The sequence below is a fragment of the Eptatretus burgeri genome, chromosome 18 (genome assembly GCF_056783735.1).
Source record: "Eptatretus burgeri isolate ZD-2024b chromosome 18, Ebu_testis_v1, whole genome shotgun sequence".
NCBI classification, from domain to species: Eukaryota; Metazoa; Chordata; class Myxini; order Myxiniformes; family Myxinidae; genus Eptatretus; species Eptatretus burgeri.
The window spans coordinates 36,433,606-36,450,812 of record NC_140978.1 but is presented as its reverse complement, the minus strand read 5'-3'; the positions used below and the strand labels follow the sequence as shown (position 1 = coordinate 36,450,812).

At 43.0% G+C, this 17,207-nt stretch overlaps 2 protein-coding genes across 4 annotated transcripts in view; one reads left to right on the top strand and one right to left on the bottom strand.

Moving 5' to 3' along the window:
* DNAH12 (dynein axonemal heavy chain 12) overlaps positions 1 to 8,383 on the top strand; it is a 323,986-nt gene extending 315,603 nt beyond the window's left edge. For all 3 annotated transcript variants that reach the window (XM_085863781.1, XM_085863779.1, XM_085863780.1), the window contains exons 72-74: positions 3,556 to 3,647; positions 7,737 to 7,804; positions 8,080 to 8,383. In XM_085863781.1, coding sequence (XP_085719907.1) covers positions 3,556 to 3,647; positions 7,737 to 7,804; positions 8,080 to 8,270 — 351 coding nt within the window. In that variant the 3' untranslated portion in view covers positions 8,271 to 8,383. The remainder of the gene's footprint in view (positions 1 to 3,555; positions 3,648 to 7,736; positions 7,805 to 8,079) is intronic.
* Positions 8,384 to 8,650: 267 nt separating this feature from the next.
* TMF1 (TATA element modulatory factor 1) overlaps positions 8,651 to 17,207 on the bottom strand; it is a 47,066-nt gene continuing 38,509 nt past the window's right edge. Inside the window, exons 14-15 of the mRNA XM_085863747.1 lie at positions 16,341 to 16,466; positions 8,651 to 9,107 (exon numbers count right to left, since the gene is read on the bottom strand). Coding sequence (XP_085719873.1) covers positions 8,958 to 9,107; positions 16,341 to 16,466 — 276 coding nt within the window. The 3' untranslated portion in view covers positions 8,651 to 8,957. The remainder of the gene's footprint in view (positions 9,108 to 16,340; positions 16,467 to 17,207) is intronic.

Sequence of the window (17,207 nt, the reverse complement as noted above, 5' to 3'; positions counted from 1 at the left end):
TAAGCGTTTCAATGATAAAACGACTTGTGGCACAAATTAAGGTTTCACGAGTAATGAACAGTTATAGTTGATGGGACTTCGCATGCCAAAGTAACTTTTTGGGGTAGATGGGATGGGATGGTGAGGCTTGGAGGGAAGGTGGTGGAGGAAGGGTCTTTGGGTGGTGATAATGAGCGCACAGCTCTGCAGTCAAATTCCACTGCACACTCTACGGCACTTTGGGGACAGCAATGCCTCTGTTAGGCTTAGGGCTGAGTGAGAGTGAGTGTGATTTCCCCATTCCAGAGGGTATTTCAATTTTCACTGGTTTATTGTGTTGACGAAGGTAATCTCAATGTATTCGCGGGTAACTTGTCGAACAAACTGCGGCTTTCGATTCCAACATCATCATTTCATTTTAACAGAACATTCCGAATGCAATCCTTGTTTTGGACATCACGAGATGCACAGAATCAGTGGAAAAATCAAACTATATACACCACCGATCAAAAGTTTTAGAACACTCCCATTTTCCAGTTTTTACTGAGATTTAAGCAGTTTAATGTTTCAATGTACTCTGAAATTAAAGCATAGAACAAATAAACAATCGCAGATAAAAAAAGAAATCGTGGAATCGTTTTGTTGAACAAAACTTAATCTAAATTTTGACTCATCAAAGTAGCCACCTTTTGCAGATATAACAGCCGAACATAATCGTGGTGTTCTTTCTCCAATGGAAATCAAATATTGTTTGGAAAGTTCTTCCCAACACTCTTGCAGAAGTTCCCACAAATGTGTTACACTTGTAGATTGCTTTGCTTTCACCCTTCTGTCCAGTTCATCCCAAACCAGCCCGATGAGGTTTAAGTCTGGAGACTGTGCTGGCCATTCCATGATTTGAAGCCTACCATCTTGTTCTTTTCTTATAAGGTAGTTCTGACATAGCCTGGAGGTATGTTTTGGGTCGTTATCTTGCTGTAGGATGAACCCCTGACCAACGAGTAGTAGACCAGAGGGTATTGCATGGCGCTGCAAAATACTGTGGTCACCCTTTTGGTTCAGGGTGCCAGTCACTCTGTGAAAGTCGCCGACTGGATCCAGCAAAAGAGCCCCAGATCATCATGCAAGCTCTTCCATGTTTGACAGTTGGTGTCACACACTGAGGAACCATCCTTTCGCGTACTCACAGCATACAAAAACCCTTACCTGCCTGATGAACCAAAGATTTCAAATTTTGATTCATCAGTCCATAAGACCTTCTTCCAGTTTTCAGTAGTCCACCGGCGGTGCTTCATGACCCAGGCAAGCCTCTTTTTCTTATTTTGCCAGCTTAACATTGGCTTTCTTACTGCCACTCGACCTGTCAAAGCTGTAGCTCGAAGTCTTCTCTTCACAGTTGAAACTGAGACTTCCTTACTTCAACCAGTGTTCAGCTGTGCTTGAAGCTGCTGTCCCGTGAGCCGCCGATCACACAAGCTGTTGACTCTCAGAAACTTGTCTTCTGGTTGTGTTGTGGCTTTGGATCTGCCAGACCTCTTCCTGTCAGAGTTTCCTCCAGTTTCCAAGTGCCTTTTGATGGTGTGGGAAACTGTATTCACTGATACCTTGTCATCCTTTGCAAATTCTCTAAAGGAAAGACCTCCACTTTTAAGGGTTATAATGGTAAGTCTGTCTTCCTTTGCTAATTGTCTTTTTCTCGCCACGATGATAGCAATATACTACTTCCTGCAGTGCAATATTGTCCAAATAATGCTTCAGAGGGTGAAGCAAGTCTGTTCCAACACTGCATTTATACAGACAGAGGATTTGTAACGAATCAACAAAAGTTGGGACACCTGCTGGAATTGTTTGCATCAACTTTCAAGGCTTAATTTACTTCCATTGCTGCAGAACAGCTGCAGTTGCTAACCCATTACTTGTTCCCCCCTGGTTTTGGCTGAGTGGTTCGGGTGGCGGCTTGGGATCGCAGGGTCCTGAGTTCAAGCCCCGTTGGGCCGCTGAATTAATACACCAGGAGGTTGACTCAGCCTGTCATCCTTCTGTGGTCGGCAAAATGAGTACCAGTGTACTGGTAAGGGGGACACTGCATCAGCGGCATAGCCGCGTCCCAACCAATGATGCAACGAGCAGCCACAGGCTGCACTCGATAGAGATAGAGACACTTGTTCCCTGAAAAGGGCCTTTTTTAACAACTCTGAAATTTACATTATTTTTTAGTTTTTGGAAACCTGAACTTAAAAAAAAAAATCTCTGGCAGTTTACCACTTCGCTTTGTGCCATTTCAGGTTATTCACTGGACGTGAACTGCTTAAATTTCAGTAAAAACTGGAAAAATGGGGGTGTTCTCAAACTTTTGACCGGTAGTGTGTATATATGGACGATTTGGCGTGAATCACAGGTAAATCAAGAAATTTTATATATTTGTATATATCTTCTTCTTCTTCTTTCGGCTGCTCCCGTTAGGGGTCGCCACAGCGGATCATCCGTATGATCCGCATCGTGATTTGGTACATGTTTTACGCCGGATGCCCTTCCTGACGCAAACCTGGTCGCCTCTTACGACACAAGGATATGGTACACCTATTTTAACCGGGGTATACACTGGCCCAGTACTCATTTCACCGACCTCGGAAGGATGACAGGCTGAGTCAACCCCCTGGTGTATTAATTCAGTGGCCCAACGGGGCTTGAACTCAAGACCTTTTGGATCCCAAGCCGCTGCCCTAACCACTGCGCCAACACCAGGGTGTGTGTGTGTGTGTGTGTGTGTGTGTGTGTGTGTGTGTGTGTGTGTGTGTGTGTGTGTGTGTGTGTGTGTGTGTGTGTGTGTGTGTGTGTGTGTGTGTGTGTGTGTGTGTGTGTGTGTGTGTGTGTGTGTGTATATGATGTGAATGTAAATTAAACATCAGTAAAACAAACCAAAATGCACTCAAAGCAAGTTAAGTTGGCTGTAAAAGTGGATGAATAGGCCCATCTCACCCATGTTGTCCGAAGGTGAAAAAGACTCAAGAACCCGAGTCAGTCTTTGTTTCTTCCACCTTGGTGCCGATTCAATAACGAAAAACCCCTGAGGTGGCTCGGGGTCTTGCCTCGGCAAACAATAGATCGCCGAGGACTCGCAATCGGGCCGTCAAACCAAAGCACGTGACTTTAAGATGGGGGCATTCGGTCGGTCACGTGATTTGATTTTTCAAAAACACTCATATCTAGTTCAACCTTGGCCACAGGAATGTTGTCTATCGACAGTTGTCTGTTATAAGGCGGTGTCGACTGAGACACATATTTCCAAGTGAGGCAAAGTGATGGCCGTGCCAGAGTTTTGTTAATTTCTGGAGTTGCACCTTTTCTCACAAAATGGTTCCTTTCTTGACAATGGATATCCCCCTTATTTTAACCCTCACCACCACTCATCCTTCCTTCCACCTCCCCTCATTGACACCACATTTGAAAAAGGGGTTTCCCCTCCCTCCAGCATGTTGTGCACCCCCGTTCCCACACCTCTAACCCCTTTACAAGAAAGCACAAAACGATACACCAATAGGTTCCAGAAATCATGAAGTTTTTCTTTCTGAGCAGGTCCTGACAACAGAGAGCAGTGAAACATCCCCGGAAGATGGAGTTTACATCACAGGCCTATTCCTGGACGGTGCACGATGGAACTTACAATGGTAAGTGTAACACCTTCTGGGCAGAATTCTCACAACTGTACAGCAAGTTAGTTCATTGGCTTTCACCTTCTCCCTCGATTCAGGTCACAGGCCAAGACACCTGTACAAGTTTTGACAGAAAATCAATATAATACTTTATTCTGGAGGGAGAACCAAAAGGAATATTTGTGGGATACAATAGGTTTTCTTTATATATCTCTATATCTCTCTCTCATGCACGTGACCTTCGAATAACCCCATCCTGGTTCTTCTTCTTTTTAACATCCGCAATTATTCCCACATTCTTGTGGAGTTGGCCAGGGGAGGCTAGGCCCAAGTCTATCATGAACCGGCAAGCCAAGCCTGACATTTGAATAAGGTTTGGGCAGGGATTTTGAATTTGCCCATGGTGCCGGCGAAAGCTCGCCAACTCTTCACGGACACCATGGGATTGTTAACGTCCACCAACTAATGTCAGCAGATGGGACGTTCGTTTCACGTCCATCCGAGTGTTGCCAAACATATATTGATGAATCACCCTGCAATCTCACTTGGTTAAACTCCCTAAATCCAGCAAATCCAGGCTTTCCACACATCTCCACTGTCTTATCCCGTTTGTATAACCTCCTTCCTGAGAAGGTTCAATCACACTCTTCCCTCCACGGCATCAGTTGGCACTCAGTATATCACGAGCTCACACCATCCTTCTCCACTCGTAGTTGTACAATATTTTCTACTCAGCCCTCTTATTGTAGGTGCTGGTTCCTCCCTTCCATTTTGTTCATTCTCTTTCTGGTTTTGCATCCATGTTGTCCCACTGCCAGTCGATTACGATTTGAATGGTTCCAACTTTATTATGGGGGTCAGCTATGGAATGTCCTTGGCTACGGCCTGTGTCCTTCATGAACCAGCTGATCAGGGCAGACATTTGACTGATAGTGACAGGAAATTGTAATTTATTCAGGATCTCTAATCCTCGATAACTCACTTACTCCTTGTGAAAGACACAGTGAGATCTTTAACATCCACCAAGTAATGCTAGAAGTTAGGACTCCCAGTTTCATGTCCATCCGAAGGACGGCATACTTATTGATGCCTTGCTTGCTGGTGAGACACCAGGATGACATTTTGTAGTTGGGCCAATATTCCAACCCAAGCTGGACAGCTCAGAGGTGAGTGTGCATACCTCTAGAGTCTAGGCCAAACTTGCTCTACTGGCAGTGCTTAACCTTCTTTTTTACCTTGTCACCTCATCCTTTTTTGTGTACATCGTCAAGGCTCATGAAAGAGCTAGTACACTGAATGGATGAGGACATAACAGGAGAGACACAGACCAATAGCAGAGTTGAAGGCCAAGCGAGAGTGAGAGTTGGACAAACAAAGGGTGTGGCAGGGAGGGGGGGAGAGGAGGTGTGTGGGGGTGGGGGAGGAGGCATGGGTGCATCAGATGATGCATGGGGTGGACAAGATGGATACAGAAGGAAACTCCAAGGAGGGAAAATTGGAAATTTGGATGGAGGAGGGGTTGGGGTGGGGGTAACAAGTGTGGAAAAGATCATGGTTTTGGATGGGGGACGATTTGAGATGGTGATGAACAGCTGTCTCGAAGACATGGTGGGAAGAATGAGATTGAAGAGAATGTGGAAATTAGGTCCACAGGTGGGAAAAAGAGGAACGAATGAGTAGAAGAGAGGGGGGAGAAAGCACGGAAAGAGCACAGGGTGCAGGACCAGAAAGAAGGGGGAAGAGGACAGAGGCTACTGAACTGTCTGTGATCGGCCCATAGCTTAGACTCAGCATCATCAATGGGAGATTACAATAATCTTAAAAGCCAAGGCTTCGATGGCATCAAGCTGAGCAATATGTGAGGAAGGGGAGCCAGCCAGGAGGGGAGAGCAATGCTCCATCAAGCTGTGCTTGAAGGCCTTGTCGGTGGATAGGAGTTCAGGTGTGCCAAGGACAGACTTTGTACGATGGAGGATGCCCAGTCAGCGGCTGGATTTGGGGGGCCAACCTTGAAATGTGGTTTGCCCAAGAAAGATCATGGCTGAGAGTAAGACCCAGGAGTTTGAATAACTGAACTTCCTCAAGAGAATTGGAAAGAAATGAGATTGGGAAGGGGTGGGGGCGAGGGCGAGGGGATTTGAGAGACGGTCCTTTCGGAGAGTGAGAGAGGTGTGAGGATCGAAAGGCACATTCCAAGTGTCTGACCCTTCCATGAGTGCAGATCTTATACAATATAATTAATTATATATTACACTCACACAAACATAATGCCGACAGAAAGTTTACACCCCCTTTCAAATTTTTCACCTTTTGTTGCCTTATAGCCTGGAATTAAATTGCATCAAATCAGACTTTTTGCACCTTTATTTACACATCATAACCCACAACTTACAAATGAAAAACAAATTCTACAAATTTCAGAAAATTACTTAAAAATACAAAACTAGAATATCTTGGTTGGATCAGTGTCTTATAACAGCAATTGTAAATTAGCTCAGATGTAACCAATCACCTTCAAAATCACACACCAAGTTACTTGGCCTCCACCTGTGTTAAATTGTCGTGATTCTGATTATTTCAGAATATAATCAGCTGTTCCTGTAGGTTTCCTCTGCTGGGTAGTGCATTTCACAGAGAAGACAACCATGATCACCAAGGAGCTTTCAAAAGACCTTCGGGATAAAGTTGTGGAAAGGCACAGATCAGGGGATGAGTATAAAAATATTTCAAAGGCCTTGAATATCCCTTGGAGCACAGTTAAGAAAATCATGAATAAATGGAAGGCATATTGTACCACCAAGTCCCTGCCTAGTTCAAGACGTCCCTCCAAACTGGATGACCAAGCAATGAGGAGACTGATCAGAGAGGCCATAAAGAGGCCAATGGCAACTTTGAAAGAGCTACAGGCCTTTATGGCAAAGACTGTCTCTGTGTGCATGTGACAACAATATCCCAAGCACTCCACAAGTCTGGCCTGTACGGTAGGGTGGCAAGAAGGAAGCCATTACTCAAAAAAAAACTCACCATGAGTCCCATTTGAAATATTCAGCAAACCACTCCAGAGATTTTGAAGCCATGTGGCAAAAAGTTTTGTAGTTTGACAAAACCAAGATGGAACTTTTTGGTCGAAATGCAAAATGGCACAAACTTGGCACAAACTCAACACAGAACATCACCCAAAGAACACCATCCCTACGATGAAGCATGGTGGTGACAGCATCATGTTATGGAGATGTTTCTCATCAGCAGGAACTGGGACACTTGTCAGATAGAAGGGTAAATGGATGGAGCAAAATACAGAAAAATCATGGAGGAAAACCTGCTGCCCTCTGCAAGAAAGCTGAATTTGGGACAGAAGTTTACCTTTCAGCATGACAACCACCCGAAGCACTCAACCAAAGCAACACTGGAGTTGCTAAGGAACAAAAAGATAAATGTTCTTGAGTGGCCCAGTCAGAGTCCTGACCTAAATGCAATCGAAAATTTTTTGGCATGACCTGAACATTGTTGTCCATCAACGCTCCTTGACTGATCTTGACTTGGCTGATCTTGAACAGGCAACTTGACTGATCTTGAACAGTTTTCTTTGGAAGAATTTGAAAATATTGCCCAATCAAGGTGTGCAAAGTTGGTATAGACCTATCCCAACAAACTCACAGCTGTAATTGATGTAAAAAGTGCTTCCACCAAGTATTAACTCAGTGTGGTGGATACTTTTCCAACCAAGATATTCTAGTTTTGTATTTTTAATTAAATTTGTAGAATTTGTTTTCCACTTGGAAGGTATGGGTGACGATATGTAAATAAAGGTGGAAAAAGTCTGATTTAATGCAATTTAATTCCAGGCTATAAGGCAACAAAAGGTGAAAATTTTGAAAGTGGGTGTAAACTTTCTATTGGCACTGCACGCGCACGCACAAGAGCGTCAACTCCTTCATTTCAAGAATCGGTCATGCTGGTCTTCGTGCAATTTTCACAATCCGTATAAATGGCTGAAAACCCCAAAGTCAAGTTGCCATGCTGTCGTAACATCCCCTGACTTGCAAAAAAATGCTGATTAATCTGATTACGAGATGTTTGTTTTTTTCTTCCTTTTTATTGCAGTGGAGTTCTTTGTGAACAAGCCGCAAAAGTTCTGTTCGACCCAATGCCTATAATCTGGATAAAGCCATGTAAGTGATTTGTTATTGGAGAACAACATTTCATTTTAAAGATCAGTATGAACAATAATGTGTCATTAGTTGCGGCAATGATGCTCGTTCAGCAGAATACCGAATACTATATCTCCACTTAGAAGTCGTGGTGTGATGTTTGCCTCCATTGATGCACAACGTTGTCCAGTCCCTTAATCATCATTACTCGATAAGGCTGACATGAACATTAATTAACGGGCGTGTGGTGAGGAAAGGACAGAGTGTAATGTCTCCGTGCATCTATCTTGTGCAAGGCAAACGGGAGGAGATACATCACGGCGGGAGGTACGTGTGTCCCGTGTACAAGACGAGCGAACGGCGCGGAATGCTCTCCACAACGGGACACTCGACGAACTTCGTGATCGCGATAGCGCTGTCCAGCGACAGGCCGGTGCAGCACTGGGTGAAACGAGGTGTAGCGCTGCTGTGCCAGCTTGACAGCTGACCGAGGTTCCGCAGTAACGAGCAGATGAAGTCGTCGTGTGTCCGAATTCTTCATAGGTAGCAGGTGAAGATTGTGCGAAACACAAGAAAACCATGTTTGTGCCAAAGTGTAGAGTAGACGTTGGTTATTCTGTTGCCTTGGGCCCTTTGGGAGACTTAAAAAAAATTCTGCAGTGTTAACAACCAATTTGGCTTCTACCCCAAACTCCACTCCAACAAATGATAAAGTTACCTTTTAATTTCTCTGGATCCCATGATACAAAACGTTGGTGCAGAATTTTAACTTCATTGATATAAAGTGAATAAACATCTACCAGCCCACGCATCCAGATGTGGTTTTGGATAATGCTAAAATCCTTTAACAACAAAGCAATCATTACATGACTTTATTTATTTATTTATTTTAAAACAATACAACGATGGAACAACAAAAAGCCCAAGACATTGAGGGAAATGAGAGATAAACTGATGTCTTCCACAAACTGTGATTATGTAACTGTTGATCGATTCAAAATGAGCATTTGATATTATTTATCATTAGGAGGAGGAGGGGGAGGGGGAGGGGGATATTGCACAATTAAAATTCTGGTCTGACTGACGTCCAAGTTCCATCAATTTGGTTATATTCGAAGGAAAAATAAATCTGAGGAATTGCGTCATACGGGCGCCCTGTCCACGCCACGTCCAGCTACGCACGCTGTTGCTTGTATTGAAGAAGTTCTTCTATCTGTGCTTTGTACAAGTTTTTTACATCTTCTAGGTCGAGCCGCAGCTCCTCCGCCTCCTCCGCCTTTTCCCCGTACATCTGCAGCATAGTGTTGTAGCGCTGCTGCAGGTCCTGTTTGCAAACCCAAGGTGGTGGAGGGTAGTACACAAACAAGCAAAGAGAATATATCACGCACACACACACTGTTAAAAAAAAAAAAAAAAAAAAAAAAAAAAAAAATAAAAACTCGGCCACATTCCCAGCAGGAGGCAAGCAGGTGGAGCCAAACAAGGTAGGCCTTAAACACATCAAAAGTTACTCTTCTTAGACTTTCGTCCAACTCTTCCATGAGCCTCGACTTTATGTACAAAAATATTGTTTTTGATTTCAACCAAAGACGAACAAATTGCTTATTTACCAGACTCGGTGGCATAACGGTTGGAGTGTGCACTCTGAGTCTGGGACGTCTGTGGTTTAAACCTGCCCCGACCGAGTCAAACCAAAAACTTTTAAAAACAACATGGTAGGTGCTGCTTCCTTGCTTGATGCTGAGCATTTAGACTTTAGAGCAGGGGTCGGGAACGTTTTTGACTCGGAGAGCCATGAAAGCAAAATATTTGGAAATCTATTTCAGTGAGAGCCATATAATATATTTTAAGACTGAATTCAACTAAATGTGAGTATAATAAGCCTCTGAATTTATTCTTTTAAATAATGTTGTTATAATACTCACCATTAATGGGACTTCTGGTGCTGCATGGATTTGCTGATGGCTTTGTAGTCTGGTTGGTACTTGGTGAGGTTAAGCTTCATGCAAGCGTTGAGGCTTTCATCCATTAGACGTTATAGTAGGTTGGACTTGATGTTTTTAAGATGTGAGAATGACTGCCCACATGCATACGTAGATCCAAACAAGGTCAATACAGCAATACTCACACGCTGCAGTGTGAGGTGTGTGACAGGAAGCACGTTCCAAGTTTTGATAATCAGCTGGTCTTCGGGTTGAAGTCTTTTCATTTCTGTCCACATGTGCTTGCTTGCCAACTCCGCTTTCTGTCGTGTGATTCTTTCCAAATCTTCAATCAGTGACTTGAACTTATTCACCCACATGTCTGAGGCCTTCAGGTCAGCCACTTCAGCTTCAAAATCTCTGGCGGAGACACCAGGAATGTAACTCAGGTTGGCTGTGTTCAGTGAACACTCGTTTGGATGGGTGATGAACTTAAAAAGACGAGTGTGCTCACGAAATTCTCCAAAGCGTGCTTTGAATGACTGTAGGAGACTGGATGTGAAGCCAGCTAACTGGTGGAGATCAAAGTTTTGAGTGGGCTCACTTGCTGTGCATGCATCTTTAAATTGTCTCAGTTTTTCAAAATGTAGTAAACGACCTGTTTCAAGATCCATGATAAAGAGCTCCAGCTTGTTTTCAAAAGCAAACACGGCTTGTTGAAGGGAAAACACTGTATTTCCAATGCCTTGCATTTTCACGTTGAACTGGTTCAGATGTTCAGTCATATCCACGAGATAGTAAAACTTGAGGAGCCACTCAGTTTCGGCTAGCTCAGGATGCTCAATCCCTTTCATTTCAAGGAAAGTCCGAATTTCGTTCAGGCAAGCCGCAAAACGGCTAAGCACCTTCCCTCTTGACACCCAACGCACATTGCTGTGCAAAAGCAGACCGTGATAGTTATTTCCAACTTCATCCAGCAGTGTTTTAAACTGGCAAGCATTTAAGGCTCGGGCAACAATAAAGTTGATCACACGAATGACCAGCGACATCACTTCGCCAAGCTGCCCATCACACATCTGAGCACAAAGTGCCTCCTGGTGTAGAATGCAATGGAAACTTAGGATGGGTCTATTTTCATGTTCACGGAGAAGCGCCACAAATCCTTTGTTTTTCCCCACCATACACGGAGCACCATCAGTACACACTGAGATAAGTTTATCCAGAGGTAGATTTTTTTTCTTGAGCGAACTCCATGAAAGACTTGAATAAATACTCACCTCTTGTGGACCCTTTTATTGGCAGAACAGCAAGACTTTCTTCGCGCAGTGTATCACCAGCAGCATATCTTGCAATCACACTGAACTGCGACAAATGGCTTATGTCTGTTGACTCATCCAAAGCCAGGGAAAAGAACGGCGCTGTATTTATGTCCTTCACTTGCGTTTCCTCCACTTGGTTTGCCATCATGATGGTACGATCATGAACAGTTCTTGCCGACAGAGGCATGTCTTGTATCCGTTTGATTATCTTGTCTTTGTTCGGAAGATCATCAAAAAGTTCATTGGCTACATCCAGCATGAACGTTTTGGCATACTCGCCATCTGTGAATGGTTTTCCGTTCCTCACTATTGCTAAAGATCCAGCAAAGCTGGCAGAATTATAGTCACCTTGCCGGGTCCATACGCGGAGTTGCTGCTGGCTGGCTTGCGCCCTGCTCAGTAGCTCTTGGCACGCTTTCTTTCTGCTGTCTCCCGCAGGGTATTTTGATGCAAAGGCAGCATGGCGCGTGTCGAAGTGCCGCTTTATATTCGACCGTTTCATCGATGAAATTGTCATTCCAAATTAGACACACCACAGAACCTGCTCTCTCCACAAAGGCGAATTCTTCGGCCATTCGTCCTGAAATGTACGATACTCCTCATCTTTTTTTCTTTTCACCATCTTCTTCGTCGAAGGGTAAGCTTTGAACAAATGAGAGAGAGGGAGATGTTGACCCAACTGAGGCTTGGCAAATAGTGAGTCTGGCTGGCCTGCGCACGGGCTTATATACTCAAGAGGTGCGGCGCGGCCGGCCGACTCTGGGATGCTGTCGCCTCAGCGGTGGCGCGTGATTGGTCGAGATGAATTCCGTGACGCGTCTCGGTGGCGGCACGTCATTGGAGGAACCAAAATCACTAGTCGCCTCGGCCGCATGACTGGACGAAACAAAAACCGCTTCAGCCAATTCGGAGGCGTTTTTTCTTCTCTCCTTCTGCCAAGTTCAGCCCTGCACGTGAATGAAGCACGACGCCATTCAAACTATAGGTAAAGCTTCCGCGAGAAATATTGGGCTTTGAAAGTTTCAAGCTCCAATTTTATCTGCGAGCCAGATGCAATCATCAAAAGAGCCACACCTGGCTCGCGAGCCACACGTTCCCGACCCCTGCTTTAGAGGATAGATCATGGACAAACAACCATTACACAGGCTTGATGGCCCGAATGACCTTCTCTCATGCATTGGAATTCCTTGTGAAGGAACTCGTATTTATTTAACATGGTCGCAAGGAGGTAATGAAGTGATAATGGTCAAGTTGATTCTGGTTACCTGCACATTTAACGGTTTAACCACTCGATTTGAGCACAAAAGTAGAGGGGCAAAATAGCTTACTGCCACCCCTCCCCACTCGAACATACCACCACCCTCCCCCCTCTCTAAGTAAGGCTCTGTAGTAATACCTCATCACTGCAAACAACGTTCTTCATAAGACCTCATCTCGTGAAGTCATCGTTACAAGCCTGGTGTAATTTGATGGGGGTGGTGGGGAACGGGATTTTGTATTAATGATGATCGAATTAGTGAAATTTTAAAAGGATAAATGTACACTGCATCCTTTATGAGCAGAACTGATTTTAAAAAGCTTGTTCTAACCACACAAACAGCATAAGTTCAGCATGACATCATGGTTAACATGATTTTAAAAACAAACAAACAAATGTCATGAGGTTTGGTTTCACTGGATCCGGTTCATGCTATGAGGCTGTGGAAAGTGGATCAGATGCGATTCCACTTCTCCGTTATCATCATCTCACAAAACCATACGTGACGAAGCACGGCAAATTAACCAATGAAAATCGACTACATCGTCGTCGTCATTACGGTGCTGTGTTTCAATTAGACATAAAAAAATAAAAATCCGTTATTATCCTGTCATACTTTGGGTTAACCCAGTGGTTCCCAACCTTTTCTATGCCCCACACCCCTCAGAAATGTTCGATTAATGTTCGCACCCCCTACAAAAGTAACATCACATTTGAAGATGAGGAAGTCTAATTTATAATTTTTGAACCACAAATTGAACCACATACAATATTGCGGATGAACAAATTGAATTTAAAAAATAAGCTTTTAACTCGGTGCATAAAATGCAAGTATAAATTGAGCGATTAGATTCTAATTTATTCAGAAAAAAATTGTAAACAGTAACATCAATCCCAATTTTGAACATAAAATTCAATGACTTCTTTGCTCCTTCTTCTCATTCACGATTTTGTCAAAACGTGGAACTTTCTTGCTGACTGCGATCCGTAGGTCTGCCTGTGGATTCAGGCGATTCCTAGATGTTGTCTTGATTGACAAAAGAGAACTGAATCCACATTCACACAAGTATGTTGTTGCAAATGGTATGAGGACACGGAGTGCTTTTCCACAATTCTTGGGAACATATCCAGTGCTGCACTTCCAAAACTCCTAAAAAAGTCTTGCTTTCAAATTGCATTTCAAGAGTTCGATTTGTCCGCAAATCAATAAGATCTTCCTTCAGCTCTTCATCATCTGACATTTCTCCAAATTATAGGAATATGGATTCATGATCCATTCTTCTGAAATTTTCAGGTCTCCAGCAGCAAAATATCCATCAAACGATTCTGACAGCATTTCTAAATGAGCCACAATTTCTTCACACACAGTAGGAGTTATGGATCCAGCATCATCAACCATCTCTTCTCGTGAAGGAAAAATTGAGAGACTGCCTCTTTCCATCCTTCGACGCCAAAGATGTAACTTTTCTTTGAAGGAATTCAACTTTTCACAAGCCTTCAATATGTTTATCCCTTTTCCTTGAAGAGAAATGATCAGGTCATTCATACGAGTGAAAATGTCAGCTAAGTAAGCCAGCATTTGGGCGAATTCCTGTGATTCCAATGCCCCAACCAGATCACATTCACGCTCCTCCAGAAAAACTTCGATTTCTTCCCGCAGTTCAAAAGCGGGTTAAAGCTTGTCCTCGTGACAACCAACAGACTTCTGTGTGGAAAAGCAAAACTGAATGCTCACAACCCAGATCCTCACAAAATGATTTGAAGATGCGATGGTTCAAAGCTCTCCCCCTGATCCAGTTGATGATCTTCACACAAGTATCAAAGATTTTCTTCAAATTTGGAGACAATGTTTTTGATGTCAAAGCATGCCGATGAAGAAAACGATGGGTAACTTGCAAGTCTGGATTCTCCTTTTTCATCAATGCAGAAATTTAAATAGTACTTAAAACACACGTTTCTACACCGTTTTACAATTGATCGATGTCAAATATAAAATACTAACTTCAAGACTATTAAACAAGCAATTGTTAAATCACCATTATTCCGCAAAAGTGATTCAATACTAGTTTTCCGAAAGTTTATTATGTTCACGATTAAATGCTATTAATAAAGTGTTCACCAGTGGTAGTATGCAATAATACGTATGGCGGTCAACGTGCTAAGATAAATCACACTCAGTATGGAGACGCAATGCAAATTTGTAACAAGCTGCAACAGTTTTCCAGCCCATCACCGCGTGCACTATAACCAGTCACTCGCCCGTAAAAATGAACAAAGACAAATATCTTACGCCTCCAGTGTAGGCGTAATGATGTACAATGATTATGTCAGATGTTGCATTATAATGATTTTAAAAGCAACAAGTCTGGAGACGGCGATGGTTCACGAGGGGACGCCACGGGCAAACTGGCGGGAATCGGGAAAAACGTAAATGATGAAAGTTGTAGTACTCGAAGAGCACTACTTGCATACCAACTTTCATTCAAAACGGTTGAAAACCCTAGGAGCTCGATGCCCAGTTTATTGATTTTTTTTTGACATTTTCTAAGTTCGTGACCTTGTGATCTTGACACGAAAATGAAAAATCGACCTCAGTGGGGCGATGCAAGTGCCATTGGGCTAACCAAATACCGAAACCCCTGCCAGATTCGACAAACCCCCTCGGAGAAGATGTAACTTGAAACCGGCTACCCCCTAAAAACACGTGTTTTGGGCATGGCTCCGCCCATAATGGGCGCAGTACGCCCATTCTCCGGAAAACACAACTAGATCATGATACAAACCTCGCACCCGAATTTTATCAAGATCGGCTCAAAACCCACGGAGCTATGCTCAGGACAGACAGACAGACAGACACACCCATAACGAATATAGTGGTCACTTGCTCATGAACCAATACTCTGACAATCAGTGACTTTACTTATATGTTAATTCTGTTATTCTCTCCTTTTGATTAAATACTCGTAAACAAGATTACTATCTATGCAACACAACCACCTACTACCACTTCTCAAGGCACACTGGCAGCTGACTGAGTGATGACTCGTCACTCAAGGACACAAGCCACTCTGTCGCACCCCCTGAAATTCCATCTCGCACCCCAGGTTGGGAACCCCTGGGTTAAAGTGGTCATAAGTTTTGAATCTCTACATGTAGAGCCTAAATAATTCCAAGATGATTACTTGCAAAATCGAAGATTTTTCAAGTACGCATATTGGTTAGTCCATTTTGTTATTCTGTCTGTTTGTCAATCGCCTACAGGTCACAATTATAAACCGAACGTCATGAAACTTCACTGAGTTGTAGAGGTAGTCTCAACTGAGAAGCCTCATGATTTTGAGGTCGAATTTCTAAAATTGTCATTTTTCATCCCATTGACTTGGACTTTGAACAAGATTTGCATAGTTCATCACAGAATTAAGAATCCAACTATTTTTGAGGTCAAAAGGTCAACTCTAGGTCAAACTTCTAAAATCAGTTTTCAACTGAAAAATCGTCAATTTACATCTTCCGATTAATTTGAAAGTTGAACAGGATTTGCAGAGTCCATCACTGGATTGGGAAAGCAACTATTTTTGAGGTCAAAAGGTCAAAGGTCAAACATCTAAAATCCATTTCAATCTGAAAAAAGAATCAATTTTCATCTGATTGACCTGAGCTTTGATTAAGATTGTCAATTTTAATCTTAATGAAATGGACAATTTGATGTATCCATGGCAACTTTTGGAGAGAGGGGTGGATTTTGCAAGTGTCATGCTCTGCACGACGTCTTTTTCTCGTTTTTATGTATTTTTTCAGTGTGAAAAATGTATTGGCAATTACATTTTAATTGTAATGCGACTTTTCAGCTTTATGTCGTCGTCGTTATGCACGGCTTGTAAGTTGTAAAAGTTAGCAATAACAAAAACAAACCCATGATGTCTGCCAATTTTATCGGCCCCACTGGAAATTTTACAAATCGTACCGTGGTTACAAGGAGCGAAGGTATTTTCAATTTAGGATCACCTGGCCGTACCCCCAATGATGTATTTCTATTAAATGTCAGTGTTTCAACAAACCTGAAGCTCAGTCTTCAGTTTGGGAACTTCAGATACTTCCATCAACAGATCTTCATTCTCTGTTGTCAACTTCACGAGCTCCTCCGTCATGATGGTGCGACTCTGTTCCAGTGTGCTTATCTCGGTCTGAGAGAGGGATCAGGAAGCAAAAGATCCTTTATTCATGGCCTTGTCAGTCAACTAGAGAATCTAAAATAACATGTCATTTGCAAGTGCAGTCGAAAGAAGAAGAATGGGAATGTGATATTTTTCTGATTCTGATGTGTCAGTGCTGCCAAAGCAGTTTATTGGCAAGGGTTATACTGGGTGTTTCTCAGTGGCCTTCCTTGTAGTAGTTAAGGCAGGAATTTGCAATATATTCAGGGTGCCGACAATAGTTCGCTTTCTCTTCGTGAAAGACACAGTGGGGTCTTTAACGTCCACCAACTAATGCCAGCAGACGGGACGCCTGTTTAACGTCCTTCCGAATGATGGTGCACACATTGATGAATCACAGCTGCCTGTGAAATACCGGGATGACAGTTTGTCACTGTATCGGGTTTCAAACTCAGGTTAGACAGATTGGAGGTGAGTATGGGTACCTCTAGGCCATCCTGTCAGCCCAAATGTGTCATTAGACAACAGTAAATATTCACAATATATCTGATTACAAAAAGAGAATAAGAAAATGTTTAAAAAGGAAGTTTATAAAAGGAATCTTAAAATATACATTGTAAAGGAACAGAAGGTACAAGTAAATAAAATCAAGATAGTCTAAATAAACCAGCACATTCCAATGCTCTACCTAACCCCTACCTGACAGTTAACACTTGGGGTTAGTGACTGTTACCAGTGTTTTAAATAGTTAAAACTCGCATAACAAACGTT